Below are 16122 nucleotides of genomic sequence, written 5' to 3' on the forward strand. Positions count from 1 at the left end.
CAATCACACCTTTGCGTAATCTCTCCGGTTTAGTACTGAGCTACTGATCACATGTCACAGCGGGCGGTGTCCAAAGTGTCCCGGAAAACAAGTAAGCAAAAGTGACCCGTTGCACCAGTGTCGCAGCATTTGACAGCCGCTGTAGCGCCGCGTCAGACAAGTCGTTTTAATCACATTACCGTCTCTTCCTCAGTAAAACTAACCGAGTTTACCGTTTCTGACGACAAAACACTGCTACGAAATGAAAAAAGGTAACGCACTTACAGTCATCTTCTCTGCTGAGGCATTTGCGTGGAGGGGAAATTTCCTTTCACTCCCCTCAGGTTATGAAAACGCTTTTCGCTTCGCATTTTGTCCCTGTATGTCCGTGTAACGTTGCAGTCACGTTCGGACTATTAGTACCTTGCTGTGAATGTTAACGGAGTCGCCTCTTCCGCGCATGTTTTCCAACTGTTCGTTCGTGTTGACGGTAGTCCATGTTCCGCCTGTTCGACAGTCATATTCTGCGGAGAAAACTCAAATCAATTGTTAGCATTTTCTGCTTTTAAAGAGTTTATGCTGCTAGTTCTCTCTTCTTGCTGCTCGCTCTTCTACAAACTTGAATGTTTCTCAATTTCTCTTCCTGCTCCCTTCTTCAGCTCCTTGCTCACTCGCTGTCCCGATTATTTTGGAATCCCCTTTTCGTCTTAAAAAGGTGGGTTCGACATTAAAATATTCTTAGGCAGTCTGTACATGCCAGGACACTATATACGTCATGATATGTGAATTTCCAGTTCCAAAAATTTCATTTTCTGTCACTTTCAACCAACGTTTATTTCTTTTCTTTGTTTCTCGTGTTTCTGCCTCACGTACTAACATACTTCGCGAAACAATTTGGTAGATCATTTTCAGTTTATATTCTTGGTATAACCACAAACACGGAGAGTTGAGTTATTTGTCTTTTTTTATTTTAATACAGATTTTACGTTTTAGCTTTACTCCTAAGTAAAAAAAGAGAGAAGGAAGATTGGTTTAACGTCCCGTCGACAACGACAGGCCACAAGCTCGGATTACGAAAGAATGGGGAGGAAATCGGCCATACCCTTTTCAAGCGAACTATCCCAGTATTTTCCTCGAAGACATTTAGGGAAAGCATCGAAAATCTAGATCTAAATGTCAGGACGGGGATTTAAACCGTCTTCTCCCTAGAGTTCACTCCTAAGTGAAAGTGGCGTCAATAGCGTTATTGCCTACTTTAAGACTGATTTCAGAGGCTCCCTCTGGTAGGTATTTTTCCTCGTGAAATTCTCTTTCAAGTCCATCAGAATATTGTTGACACGAATTCTGATTTTGGAAATAATATCCGCTTTCAATTAATTTATTGTTAGTGGCGGAGTTCACGAGCGATGTAGAATATGAAATACAATTACACCAGCTGAACGTACCGAGACGGTTTTTAATGAACACCAACCGGCCGGGGTGGCCGAGCGGTTCTAGGCGCTACAGTCTGGAACCGCGCGACCGCTACGGTCGCAGGTTCGAATCCTGCCTCGGGCATGGATGTTTGTGATGTCGTTAGGTTAGTTAGGTTTAAGTAGTTCTAAGTTCTAGGGGACTGATGACCTCAGAAGTTAAGTCCCATAGTGCTCAGAGCCATTTTTTAATGAATACCCAAAGCAGCTAACAATAAGATTTCTGTAGGATTCACGGAGCTCTACTTGTATACTGAGACTATGGAGAGATTCACAATGTGTATTATATATATTTTGGTTGCCCTACACAGAAAAGAATCGGGTTGGTTACTTAAGAAGCTAGTTGAAATAAAACAATAGTGACCAGTTAGTGTGTAGATATTCTTGGCAACAGAGAAGATCAATTCTGCTTTGAATTCATGAGGAAATTTGTCATAGAACTATAGACAGTACGATTCTCTGAGAGTGTGTATTTCGCTTGTTTAGAAATCCTAGCGGCATAGACCTAACGGATACTGAACGGTTGCCATGTTGCCACTCATGCGTTATTGAACTCTTCGTGAGTAATATGAATAAGAAAGATCGAAACCTTCAACATAAAGGTAGTACTGTAAATTTGCACTGATTTTATTGGTATTTAAAACGCAATATAAAAAAAATGCATGGTCACAGCTCAGTTGTCGCTATGGACGAAATTCTGCTTCTAATGATATATCTTTTCGATATTGTTTAGAAACAAGTGCGAAATGTCTTGACTACATATAAGCGCAAAAAGCCATTTCGAATGTCTAAAAGATGTTGCTATTACGTTTAATCTTTCTTACATACTTATTTCACAGGGCTTAATGCAGTGTATAAAAGAGGCTATCTCGAACCAATAACGTCTCCCGTTTCGCTTTCCCATTCTCCAATCAATGCCAGCAATCATACACAATCGCCAAATCCATTGGGGTATCAAGCAGGAATGATTTAAAGTGGAACGAGCACATAAAGTTGGTTACGTTGATGGCAGATGTCACACAGAGATTCTTTGGAATGTTCCCAAGGAAGTGTATTTCACGCTACAAATTTGTCTGGCAGAGATCTCAGCAGCACTCGCGCACTGACTAAACCGGTTTACTACAAAGCATTATGCTTCTAAAGTCCTTACCGACCAATGTGGTACAATGGTTAATCGACCGGTATGCTGAATTAGCAGGCCATAGAACCATAGACGCACCTACATTTAGTCATCCGGTAGTTCACCAAAACCTATTGAGCAAAATTTCAGAATGATTCCTTGAACAGGTCACGGATGATTCTTTCCTGTCTTCTTCCTCCAACTAAGCTAATGCTTCTTTTCTAATGACCACAATGTCTACGAGACAGTAAATACCAGCGTTCTTCCTTTTTTGCGTTTCTTGGATTCTTTTCTACAGTCTCTTCTACATCTAGATTCGTATTTAGTCCGCAGGCGCCCTTACGGTGTGTGACGTAAAGTATATCGTATTCCACTATCATCCCAGTTCCACGAGGTGCCGTGCGCGTATTGTGTTGTAGAAGTTTGGATTTATCTGATTTTACCGTTACACTCATGCCAGGAGACGCCTGAGAGGGGAAACAATATGTTACTTGACTCGTCCTGGCCGGCGTGATTTCGAAATTTTGACAGTAAGCCTCTCCCGGAAGCACAATGTCTGACAATGGTGCATTATGGTCGGGTCACTGATATTCGGGCGCTGACTTAAAGACCCCGTGAGGAGACGCACTGCACATCTTAGAAATTTTTGTACCTCATGAATCAGCCCACTGAATATCGTTCCTAGACTGCAGAGCAGCATTCAAGAATATGTCAGAAGATGGTACTGTAGTTGCGTGCATGTGGATGAATTACATTTCCTTAAGAAACTTCCAAGTATCACAACATGTTTGTCTTCCCCAGGACCAGTTATATGTTGTCGTTCCACTTCATGTCGCAATCGACGCTAACCTCTAGGTAATGTACATCTTTGTCTGTTCCCAATCAATGATCGCCTATGGTGCAGTCAAACAATAGTTGGTCTTTTCGACTGTTTAGGAGCAATACGTATCATTTGTTTCTGTTTATGGTCAACTGCCATATCTTGCACTAAGTACAGAATTTACTGCAATATGATTAAGTTCTTAGACTTTGCGACTTCATTGTGTAAAACAGCATCGTCTACGACCAGAGTCGCGGAGTTTCTGACGCTGTCTACCATTTACTTACATACATTCACGAATTAGAGACGTCCACATAGCAGCGTGTAGCAGCACCATGTGCTCTGATGACGGCGACGATACGTGGTGTCAGAGTTATGGGACATCGAACATGGGAAGGCTTCCTACTCGATTACCGCTTAGACACCGTCTTCTGTTCACGGAGATTGGTCGGAGCTGGATCCAAGGCGCACACACATCGCTTCGTGGCGTCCGGGATGTCATATGTAGGACTGAGGTCAGATGACCTGAGAGGCGTCATAGAAACCTTCCTGCGTGTGGAAGATTCCTCGAATCATTGTGACACGTCGAAGTGGTACAAGGTCTTGCTGAAGCTACAGGGCTCCTACCAAGTGCTGTAGGATGCGTTTCATTGAACAGTTGCTTCTTGTGTCGCTCACCGGTGAGAGATAACAGTAGACATAACAGTGGTCCCATTTAATCCCATAACATCTTCCAGGCACGTGAAAAGACGAGTGCCTGCACGACGATGCAGATATAGGGTGTTACGCTTTAGAAGCGCTCTTGCCTATCCGACGCTCGACTCTCACCCTGCTGATCATTAGAAGACTTCACGACATACAAAACACGAAGCGACAGGAGCGCTCTGTCTGTCCAGTTCTGCAAAATTTCTAAATCAGTTGCTCACGAGTATACATCGTAAACAATAGCGGCTCCACACAGAATTTAAGAAGAATGTCTCATATTCTTACGGTGTGTAATACTGGACGAAACTAGAAAATAATGTGTAAAAATTTGACGGTACATAATTATTTATCTAGATGTGGGCCATTCCATCCTATGGTAGCCAACTGTCTACGGAAGGTGATCAATGAAGTTCCCTGTCATTCTTACACATCCTTCAGCCAAAGTTCTCAAAGAATCACGAATTCGTGCGAAAACTCCTGGCTGCCCTCGGTGTTGGTTATACGCTTGTGATACGCGCTCCTGTCTCATGTGCACGTTGGCGATAGGTATGAACTACACAGGCTGTGTCGGTCAGAGTTGCGAGGCACAGTCGTACGTACCAGAGGGCTGAGCTGTCTGCAGCTCAGGCAGCACTGAATTAAGGCAAGCGTCCAGAGAGAGTACCACACGGCAACTACTGTCGTATTCTTCCGCCATGTGTCTCTCAAATAGTTCTGAAGACGACATCCTTTCGCCAAACGAGAATATAAACGAACACAAACCTTTACTCAGTCAGTATAGCGCAGTATAAACAGGAACAGTAGTACCTCAAGGTAACATTAGTGCTCAGTGTACAGTCGCCATAAAGAAGAGCGAAAAATAGACATTCTATAAATGATCGTAATTATCGTCGAGTTGATACTGGACTAGACCAGAGTTAAAGACAGATCAGTGCAAACGAACCTTGAACTTTTACCACGCACTATCGTCATATTAAAGTTAGGCGGTGTAATATTTATTTTAATAAATTAGTGTAAACTGTTACTGACACGTGTTGCTATATATTTTTGTTTCACCGTTGCCTAACCGTATTTGGTCCTGTGACGATGCTGTATAACTGCAGCGTGCAAGCAAGCCACCTCATGAAAGTAAGTACTTTAGATGGTACAGAGTTCTCTTCCTGCACCCATTGAAGTTTTATACCAAGTATACTTGGTGAACAGAACAACACCAGTTCCATTGAATGTCCCCAATAAGAACTTTACGGATTTAAGATTATGTGACCAGGGAGACCATGCTACTGGATCTTCTCGATCCATCATCCAGCAAATAACGTTTGTGCTAATCACTATCGTATGAGGCGTAGAAAGTGGGGCTTTCCCCTGTCGTGCATAACTCACATCCACTGCCTTCCAGCAACGGGTAACGTTCCCCATAGCGCAGGCAGTTTGTCGCATAGAGCCGGCCGGAGTGGCCGAGCGGTTAAAGGCGCTACAGTCTGGAACCGCGCGACCACTACGGTCGCAGGTTCGAATCCTGCCTCGGGCATGGAAGTGTGTGATGTCCTTAGGTTAGTTAGGTTTAAGTAGTTCTAAGTTCTAGGGGACTAATGACCACAGCAGTTAAGTCGCATAGTGCTCAGAGCCATTTGTCGCATAGAAAACGGTGATAAACACCATCTATTACTGCGTACGGTAAAGTGAACAGCCCACAATTCCTACCCAAATATTGATACTAAAGAGAACCGGATGCCCTGCTTTCACACTCACTCGAGGGTTTGCATCTGTCCGCACACGGTTGTTGCTTTAATTTATCATACCAATCTGTGTGAATTCCACCTCATGCGTCAAGAGAATTCAGGCTGTGTAACTGCAGATCTTCAGTGCTCTGCCTTAGAATACATTGGTAGAACCATTATGCGGTTTACTGGTCTTGTAGCCTAAGAACAATCTCACAGAGGACGAAGTACAGAGAGAAACGCAGGCAATAAGTAATGAACCGGAAGATAGCTTACACTAACATGTAGACTGATAACCGCTCAGTTTGTTCCCTTTAATCCACAAAAAAAATGTATGTAGTGATGGTTCATGAACAAGTAAACTGTACCGCACGACAAGTGTTTATTTGCAGACATACGTTTGAGGGGCTTTTTCTTCTAGTTTTGACCACCAGTACTATCTCGTGTAAGAATATAGGACACTTCTCTTTAAACACCCTGCTTAGTATTTACTTACCATCTTCTGTAGACACACCGAACACAGATGGTTCAGTGGTTGGCACACAGGACTCGCCTTCCGGCCGGCTCTATGCGACAAACTGCCTGCGCTATGGGGAACGTTACCCTTTGCTGGAAGGCAGTGGATGTGAGTTATGCACGACGGTTCAAATCTGCGTCCGGCCATTCTGATTTAGGTTTTCCTAAATCGCACCAGGCAACTGCCGCAAGAGCTCCTTAAAAGGGCACTGTCGATTTATTTCTCCATACTTGAACGTTCCGAGCTCGTGCTCCTTCTCCAATGATCTCGATGACGATGGCACGTTAAATTCTAATCTTCTTCCCATTAATAAGATTTCTCCCCCTTTGAGTACTACGCACTGGCTTGGTCCTGCTAGGAACTATTCAGTCCGGCCACAAAGTTCTTCCAGTTTAGAGTACGCAGCTATTTTGACGGTGACGAAGATAGCAGAGAGCCGAGTTGTCGCCTCGGCAGAGGCGCAGAGATGGGCGCGGCGGGCGCCGTTAGTAGTGCAGGTGTGGGCAAGCATTTAACAAGGCGGCACTGCGGATCTTGAGGCTCGTGGCCATCGACCGCGATGGCGCAGCGGCAACGCCGCGGGAGACGCCGGGGTCGATCCCCGGTCACGCCGACCCCGGCGTCGGAACTGCAACTAGCCCTCTCGCGGTACAAGGCCGAGCGCCAGCCAGGAAATCTCCAGGAAGTCACCTCTTGCACATACACACTGCGCCTTCACACCTTTGACTGGGACGTATTGACTCAGAAGTACCCTAGTTCTGGCCAAGACTCTCGGAAGGTTTCCCTCGGCTGTGTAAACAATTTGCGGAAGTAAGTATCCCCTCCTCCCAAATACTGCCAGTTGGGAACAATGCAGCCCAATTTGCAGCTCGCTACCGAGCGAGGTTTTTACTATAGCGGCAAGACACGGGACACGCATTCGGCAAGACGGCGGTTCAAGTCGACGTCCGGTCTTCCTTCCTTCCCTTTCTTTTTAGCTCGCCAGAAGTTTCTCTGAAGAGACAGCTCCAGACGGATCTCAGACAGTCCGTCCTACTATTCAGGATGGGGAATGAACTTTACTAAAATAAATTTAAAAAAGGGTCACTTAAATAAAATGCAAGTAAACTTGCCGGTGCTCTGTTACTCTCGCGAATAACAACTGAAATTTACAAGTAACTGTAATCAGTCACTCCTACTGAGCTTACCAGTACGGATACAAGAAGATTATACCTCCTCTGCAAGTGAAAAGAAATTATAACTCATGAATACAATCTTTGCTTAGTTCGGTTTATAGAATTTGCGCGTCATGGTAATACCTGAGTTCAATGAAAGATACTGATATTTATACTACTGTTTGTCTATGCAGTCAAACCTTCCCATAACTTTGAGCTATGTACTAAAATAGCTTCTTGTCCTCTGCTCCATGAAAATGTCACAAATTTCCCAGGAAACTCTTATGTCTAGTTAATATAAATTAATCCGTTTAATGAATGAAGTATAATCCTCCAAAACTCGTAGTGGGAAGGTCGACTGATTTCACTGTTTACAGTTACTTGTGTATTTCAGTTGAGATTTCTGAGTGTCAGTCACATTTCCCTCGACGGGAAAATTATCAAAAAAATAATGGGATAGTCAGAATTTTCTGAATGATTTACAAAATAAGTGTGATAATCAAGTTCAAAGTTAGGTTTTTACAAATTTCTTTGGCTTCAGGTTTATTGTGAATCTCTAGACTTTCTTTCATTTAATCTGCTGGCACGGCTAATTCTCTGCGTTCCCGTCTGGCTTCGCATCTTCGTTATCGTAAAATTTTTCTCGTTTGTCGACAGTTTAATTTAAATTCACGACCTTAAGCTGTTTGAGGAACTTTGCTCTAGCGCCGTCTTCGAGAATTACAGGATTACTCACGCTAATTTTCCTAGTGTTCATTTCCAGGAAGATAAATAATCGTGTCCTTGATGCACCTTCCTTGTACTTTTGGCTTGTGTTCTCAAACTTTGCAGACAAGTGCAGTCGTTCCCTATTCATCGTCTAATTTTCATTGCTAACTGGCGTCCTCGTGGGTAGTTTTTACAGTCCACGACTTCATAAAGGATAGGAAGTTAGGGCTTAACGTCTTATCGACACCAAGACCATTACATGCTGTGCGCAAGCTCGCAAAAGACAAGCAAGCAGAAGACAATGGGCCTTTACACTGCCAACGGGGCAGATCAGCATACGTGGAGAAACTACGGAAAACCTATACGTGGATGTCTGTGCGCCAAGTTGAACCCCGCTCTTGCCGCATGTGAGTAGACAGCATTAACTACTTGGTCGTCTTTCCTTACCACCACGGAACAGCTAACAAAACTTGTCTGCTGACATCACTGCCATTTCTCTGTTCACACTCTGATCTTAACAACAAAGCAGTTGTTAGTTAGGCTGGTTCCAGCAACACAGTTCTTTAATTAGCATGGTCCTTCCTCTCAACTGGAAACTAGTCGTAACGGGGTCGACAGACTGTGGTGCAATTCATGCCACGGTGCGACTCGATCGTTTTGCTGACAGAGTTATGTTAAATTCGGAAATAAAGTCCTTGGAGTAATCGAGAATCGGAACCCATGTTTTTGCATATCTATTCAGAAGTAAGGAGAAATATACCGACGAAGAAAAGTAAAAATACAATGGCATGTGGCCTTCATCTCATGCTTAAATGACAAAAGATGAAGAAATATAGTGTACGAAACGTATCAGGGACTTAAAGCAAATACATGAACCGTTTAAACAAAGAGCGGTTGAATTCATGATTTTCTGTGTTCTTGATTACAAATTGTAAGCTGCTAGGCAGGGAATTAGAAACTATTTCTGATATTTCCCTCCACGGAGATAACTTTTATTTTCTTATTGCCCTGAATTTAATAAAACGAATTCGTCGTCCAGGCTGTAAAAGCCCAAAGGATGTCTATGGCCGCCGTGTCATCTTTTGCTTTTCGGCGTCACGCTGATGCGGTATGGATGACATGTGCTCAGCACACCGCCCTCCCGTGCGCTTTGTAGACTTTCCAGAACGTGGGGCCGCTACTACTCGATTAAGTAGCCCCTAAATTGGCATTACGAGGCTGAGTGCATCTCTTACCAGTCCTTCAACCAACAATAAAGTCCTCGGCAGTACCAGGAATCGAAGCTGAGTCCTCCACATGGCAACAATCTACGCTGATCACTCAGCTACTGAGGCAGACTTGAATTTCATAAATCCTTTGCATAATTTGTTCACTATTCGACATTAATTCATTTGTCAATGCATCAGATTTGTACATAGATTTGATATTTTCATTGAAAATAATACATTTTGTGTATCGCATATCAGCAGTGCGAAATAATACCGCCCGGAACAAGAAATTTCTTCTGAATGTCAAAACAATGTTTTTTATACTCTATATTTTCAACACACCATTGCTTGCATAAGTTTTCAGTCTAAAATAATAGTTACAGTGGTGATTAATGAAAAACTGGACTAGTATCCTGCTAGGTCGGTTACACCAAATACTTGGCCAATATCGCTCTGACATCCCTGGATGTTTTCTCACGCAACGGAAATGCTCAGTTTCTTCCTCGACAGTCACAATATTTGATATTTCTAGGGTTGATAACTCCATCGAAGAAAATGATGAAGAATTGTTCTGGAATATTTTTTGGTATTCAGTCTTTACGTATTCTGTTCTGTGAAGGAGTGGCCATGCAACTGGAAACAGTGAACACAAGAAAGCTGAGATACTTTTGATAATCTCGGTACGGGGCAGGAACTGTTTTACGCGAGCTTCTAGTCTCAGGAGAAATTGTATAACCATGAGATGCAGGTTATGCGCATGTTAAAGAAAGAAAAAGCATTTGAATAACACATTGCACCGGGCTGTTGACCCGTTTCTGGAGCAGGTTTGAAGATCTTTGTCTTTCCAGGCACGTAGCTGCTAAGTTTACACGCAGCAGGAGTATACGTTGCACATAATGTGTACCGATGGCAAAGAATTATGACATCACTGCATTGACTTCCGTCTGTTCTTCACATGTCATGCGTTTTAAATATTTACCAACAGCGAAGCTAAAAACAGATTTTTTGATGAAAGAGAAAATTATCTTATTTATTTTCCTGTTCGCAGATTAATAATTTAACAACGAATAGTAATAATGAAGAACAGAAAAGTTACATCTAATACAACATCAACACTGTTAAACGTATATAAATTACGAAGCCAATGTACTGAAAAAAACTAACTTTCATGAAAAATAATTAAAATTAATGGTACTCTTTCTGTGAGAATTGTAAGATTAGTCCTGCCTGGAATAGATACCTTAACCTCAAGAGAAGCCGAACTGTACACTGTATCAGAAACGTTCTAATATTTTGAAATTCGACAACTTTTCGGCCTGGAAAGAAAGCACATCGTGGTTCGTGGCAAGTTCCAACGAGATTAAAAGGTTTTGAACAAAGTAGACACATTTACCAACAACGTGTTTGCCAGACACGCTCTTAAGCTCATGAGATGATCAATGGCAGGTAATTTATCAAGCTTACTATGCACTGGCTGATGTGCCAACCGTAAGTAAGCTTGGTCAACCGACATTCCGTCCTGGTCAGAGATTCCTCCAGACATAACACGGATATTTGCTATTTCTACCTGTAAAACATAATTGTACAGAAATCAAACATTTTCCCGTAAAATTATGTGGTAGAAACTATTTGATATTCATACATGAAGCACTAATTTACTAATTTTTTAAGGTGACGCAATGTTCCTGTACAATGTGGCAATTTTTCCGTATTTATAAAATATGATATAGTCGCGCGTGGTTATCTGTAAGTGATAATTTTAATTCCATTTGACTGCATATTGTGTGGGAGGAGAAAAGCGTGAGCTTGCACTGTAACAGCAAAAGTAGGTTTTTGCTCTATTCAGTTAAGAGACAAAAATATACAGAAGAAAAGAGAAAAATGAACTCACTGGGTAAAAGAAGGTTGCAATTATAAGAAAGAATCAGAAGAACAACAAACTTTTGAGGAGTATTTTATGAGTTAAGTAAACAGCTCAGTGTCGTCTGACAGGCATCGCGTGTAACTACATGATGTGTGACAAGCAACAGGCAAAGCAGAAAGTTTTTTTCTTTTTTTTTCTCAACGAACAGCGCTAACATCAATACCCACCAGACACGAAACCCGCTCCAGAAGAGGAATAAAGCAACACTTCCTGTTTAAATTCCGTCGGCTACAATAGAACACAGCTGACTGACGCCGACATGGGTATTTGTGACTCATAAATTGTCACCACCGCCTTACAGAATGTAGTCGGGTTAGTAATATCTTCAGAAACAGTATATACGTAGAAGCGTGTTTTCTTATTATTACAAGTATCTTACATAGTTCATAGAAAGTATTTGCGGTTGGTAACACCTTGACATTTCTAGCTCTGCAGAAGGAAAAATCAATATTCTCAAGCCGCTTAACAATAGATATTAGCATGTCTTTGTGTATCTTTGTAGTGAGCGTCAGCCAAACGTCTCGTAAAGCGAATGAATTCCTTACAGCAGATGTTGCAAATCACACGAATGTTAAAGAACTATGTAACACTTCATTACGATTCATCCGGTGATTGTGACGCGCTATATCATTAAGCTCTTCCGGTCTGTATTACTTCTGGTCGACGGGACGTGCTGCCGATCGACCTGTATCTGAAAGGAGGCGTGTCGGCTGTATCGATCTGGAGCGCACGTCATTGATACTCGTTTATGTCTTTGGTACTCTTCGAAGGATCAGAAATCTGTAACGGGAAATCTCACATTTTATAACACATATCTTTGAACGGACGGCAGTTTTGCGATGCTACAGCGCCACCATGAGTGGAACTTCCAGAAATATCGTACGGAGTATACTGTGGTGTACTGTATTTTATATCGTGCCCCACACAGCATTGCAAACAGGTTGTGCGGATTTAAAGAGGAATTTGGGCGAGACGCTACGATGTTCTAAGAAGAATGTTAGTAAATCTAGTAACTGTCATGTAGCTTAGGCAAACACACGAAATTTTCGAGAGCTATGTTTTGCTCCTAGCTACAGCTCAAATCGAGATTTCCGTTTGATAGGTGAATTCTAAGGCCACAATAACTCACGATTTTGTCGTTCTCAAAGTTGAAAGAGTTTACGACATACATGAAAGCAGAATAAAATATCAGTATTTGGTTAATCCAACGAGTAGACTTATATAAAATAGCGAAGCGAATGTGATATTCGTACAAATAAAAATTTATCGCAATATTCTGCTTCCGCCACTCGAAGAGCAGCGCAGCATTGGAAACATGTGGAGATGGCTGCTGCCGTTTAAAGTCTACGGTTATTGCAACATCAGGCTATATGGCCATTATCTGATGTTTACATGTCGTATATTTAGTGAGATTGCAAGTTTCTCCGAGACGTCTCACTGTAAAGAGTAGAGCGGAAGCCTCCTACTTGAACTAGCGGAGTTTGAAGTTGGCATTTACTCACGGAAGGCATGGTGGTCGGCCGTATGGAAATCCACAACGACGTTTTGAAGGGCGCGAGAGCGCTTCGCGATGCGCGCGACCGAGAGAAGAATGTTGGCGGCTCCGGCGGTGGACGCGGTCAGCCACGGCGGCCGGCACTGGCGCTCCCGTCAGCCGCCGCGACGCCCGCGCGCCTCGCGAAAGCGCCCGACCGCCGCCGGAGACGCCCGAGGCCGCACACGCCTCGTTACCCGCAAATTATTGTCTCCACTCTCCACTCACCGCTCGCCACCTAATGCTACAGAAATCAGATCGAGGCTTCCCGTCTCTGCGTCCGCCTCGCCTCTCACCGTAGATGAATATTACGAAAGCCATACTTTGTTACTTCACGTAAGCGAATTCGCATGCCTGTCGTTTGATGTCGTGACGGACACTGAAACTAACTTTCCGCCACTGACAAATATTGTTTCTGAAATCGAAAAAATCTTCTCTCACCATGTAACTATAATCTGAAGATAGTCTGAGAGTTTAGTGAAGTCACAAATTTTCTTAGACATTGTTAGATCACAGTAAATATATCTAGAAAACGGGGTACATAATATGCGCCAAGATAGTATAAGACTACTTCGTCGTTATTATTACTTTTTCACTTTGTTTAGCAGTCCGCCTCCGGTAGCTGAGTGGTTGCTATCACGGTAGCTCAGCGTGTTCGGTCAGAGGACTGCGTGCTCTCTGTAATAAAAAAAACTGAGTCAAGGAATCAACGATGAAGTTGAACGGATGTCTTGTGACGTCCTCCCAGACGAAACGCAACGAATTAAAAATGTCAATCCTAAGGGCTCGGGTTTATTCCCGGCTGGGACGGAGATTTTCTCCGCGGAGGGACTGGGTGTAGTGTTGTCTCAATCATCATCATTTCATCCCTATCGACGCGCAAGTCGCACGAAGACTTGCATCCGGCGAACGGTCTACCCGACGGGAGGCCCTAGTCACACGACATTTTTTAGTTTGTTTAGCGAGGTTATCGCTTTTTCACCCTGGAACTATCGCCAATACTGTTTATATACGTATAATTTTGGAGCTGTATCTTTCAAGATTTAAATACAATTGAGCATTGACGCCTACATTAGGAAACGGATCTGGTCGCACCGATACTTCACCGGACCGCACTCGAAATGCAATGAATAGGCTGCCAATTGTTGCCATTGCAAAGGCGAGGCGCTTTTACTTGAATCGACTGTATGATGTGATATTTTTTAAGCACATAATCCAGATTATTTGATGCGTTTTGTATTGACCACTTCCGAGATCAGAGGTACGTCATTCCCACACCTAATACACACGCTTTTAAACTGGCGTACCAGCATGATAATGCTTACTTACTCTGAAAAGGGGCAGTAAAGTTCTGCATCCAAAATTATCTATACTTCCAGTACTATTAGGAACGTGACTTTTGGTGAAATTACAGATTTTACTTGTGTAATTTCCCCCCCTTCCCGGCGTTAACTGCTTCGGGCCTGACGAGTTAGTGATCATCGTAAATCTAGCACTAGATTCTGCGGCCGTTCCTGTCCCATCTCTAACGGCATAGACATCGACGGGAAGTAAAGCTACAGTGTGGGCAAAATACACTACTGGCCATTAAAATTGCTACACCAAGAAGAAACGCAGATGATAAACGGGTATTCATTGGACAAATATATTATACTAGAACTGACATGTGATTACATTTTCACGCAATTTGGGTGCATAGATCCTGAGAAATCAGTACCTAGAACAACCACGTCTGGCCGTAATAACGGCCTTGATACGCCTGTGGGCATTGAGTCAGAGCTTGGATGGCATGTACAGGTACAGCTGCCCATACAGCTTCAACACGATACCACAGTTCATCAAGAGTAGTGACTGGCATATTGTGACGAGCAATTTGCTCGGCCACCATTGACCAGTCGTTTTCAATTGGTGAGAGATCTGGAGAATGTGCTGGCCGGGGCAGCAGTCGAACATTTTCTATATCCAGAAAGGACCTGCAACATGCGGTCGTGCATTATACTGCTGAAATGTAGGGTTTCGCAGGGATCGAATGAAGGGTAGAGCTACGGGTCGTAACACATCTGAAATGTAACGTCCACTGTTCAGACAGCCGTCAATGCGAACAAGAGGTGACCGAGACGTGTAACCAATGGCACCCCTTACCATCACGCCCGGTTATATGCCAGTATGGCGATGACGAATACACGCTTCCAATGTGCGTTCACCACGATGTCGCCAAACGCGGATGCTACCATCATGATGCTGAAAACAGAACCTGGATTCATCCGAATAAATAACGTTTTGCCATTCGTGTACCCAGGTTCGTCGTTGAGTACACCATCGCAGGCGCTCCTGTCTGTGATGCAGCTCAAGGGTAACCGCAGCCATGGTTTCCGAGCTGATAGTCATTGGATCTCGACCAACGCGAGCAGCAATGTCGCGATACGATAAACCACAATCGCGATAGGCTACAATCCGACCTTTATGGAACGCATTTCTCCTCCTTACACGAGGCACCACAACAACGTTTCACCAGGCAACGCCGGTCAACTGCTGTTTGTGTATGAGAAATCGGTTGGAAACTTTCCTTATGTCAGCACGTTCTAGGTGTCGCCACCGGCGCCAACCTTGTGTGAATGCTCTGAAAAGCTAATCATTTGCATATCACAGCATCTTCATCCTGTCGGTTAAATTTCGCGTCTGTAGCACGTCATCTTCGTGGTGTAGCAATTTTAATGGCCAGTAGCGTAAATACACTGACGGAAAAATAGTCGCAACACCAAGAAGGAGTTGTGCGACACAAATCAAAGTTGGTAGACGTGTTTCTACACCTGAAAGATGATTCTATTCAAATTTCGCACCAGTAGCATGTGAGTGGCGCTAGTAGCGATGCTATGAGGACACAATCAGGTTTGCTTCAAATACACGCTGTAACGGCTGTGAGTGTTAGTTACCTTTGAGATCGGATGTGGTGAGATGGAGTTAGCGAAGAATGGCTATAAAACGACGGAGACGCCGTTATTAATACCTCTCTGAAATTGAACGAGGTCGTGTAATAGGGCTATGAGAAACTGGATGTTCCTTCTGTGATACTGCAGAAAGACTTGGCACGAATGCAGCCACTGTACATGACTGCTGACGGCGGTGGTAATGAGAAAGTACGGTCGCAGGAGGACTGGGCTCTCGATGGCCACATGCACTACCGAGAGGGAAGGCATCGCATTCTGGCGCATCATATTACATCTGCAGCAGCAATTTAAGCAGCAGTTGGCACCACAGTAACA

At 43.5% G+C, this 16122-nt stretch overlaps 1 protein-coding gene across 1 annotated transcript in view; it reads right to left on the reverse strand.

Annotated features, from left to right (window-relative positions):
* Nucleotides 1-13180, reverse strand: part of LOC126471055 (uncharacterized) — a 633812-nt gene extending 620632 nt beyond the window's left edge. Inside the window, exons 1-2 of the mRNA XM_050099122.1 lie at nt 13088-13180; nt 12828-12969 (exon numbers count right to left, since the gene is read on the reverse strand). Coding sequence (XP_049955079.1) covers nt 12828-12969; nt 13088-13180 — 235 coding nt within the window. The remainder of the gene's footprint in view (nt 1-12827; nt 12970-13087) is intronic.
* Between the last annotated feature and the right edge of the window lie 2942 nt (nt 13181-16122).

This window comes from Schistocerca serialis, chromosome 3 (genome assembly GCF_023864345.2).
Source record: "Schistocerca serialis cubense isolate TAMUIC-IGC-003099 chromosome 3, iqSchSeri2.2, whole genome shotgun sequence".
NCBI classification, from domain to species: Eukaryota; Metazoa; Arthropoda; class Insecta; order Orthoptera; family Acrididae; genus Schistocerca; species Schistocerca serialis.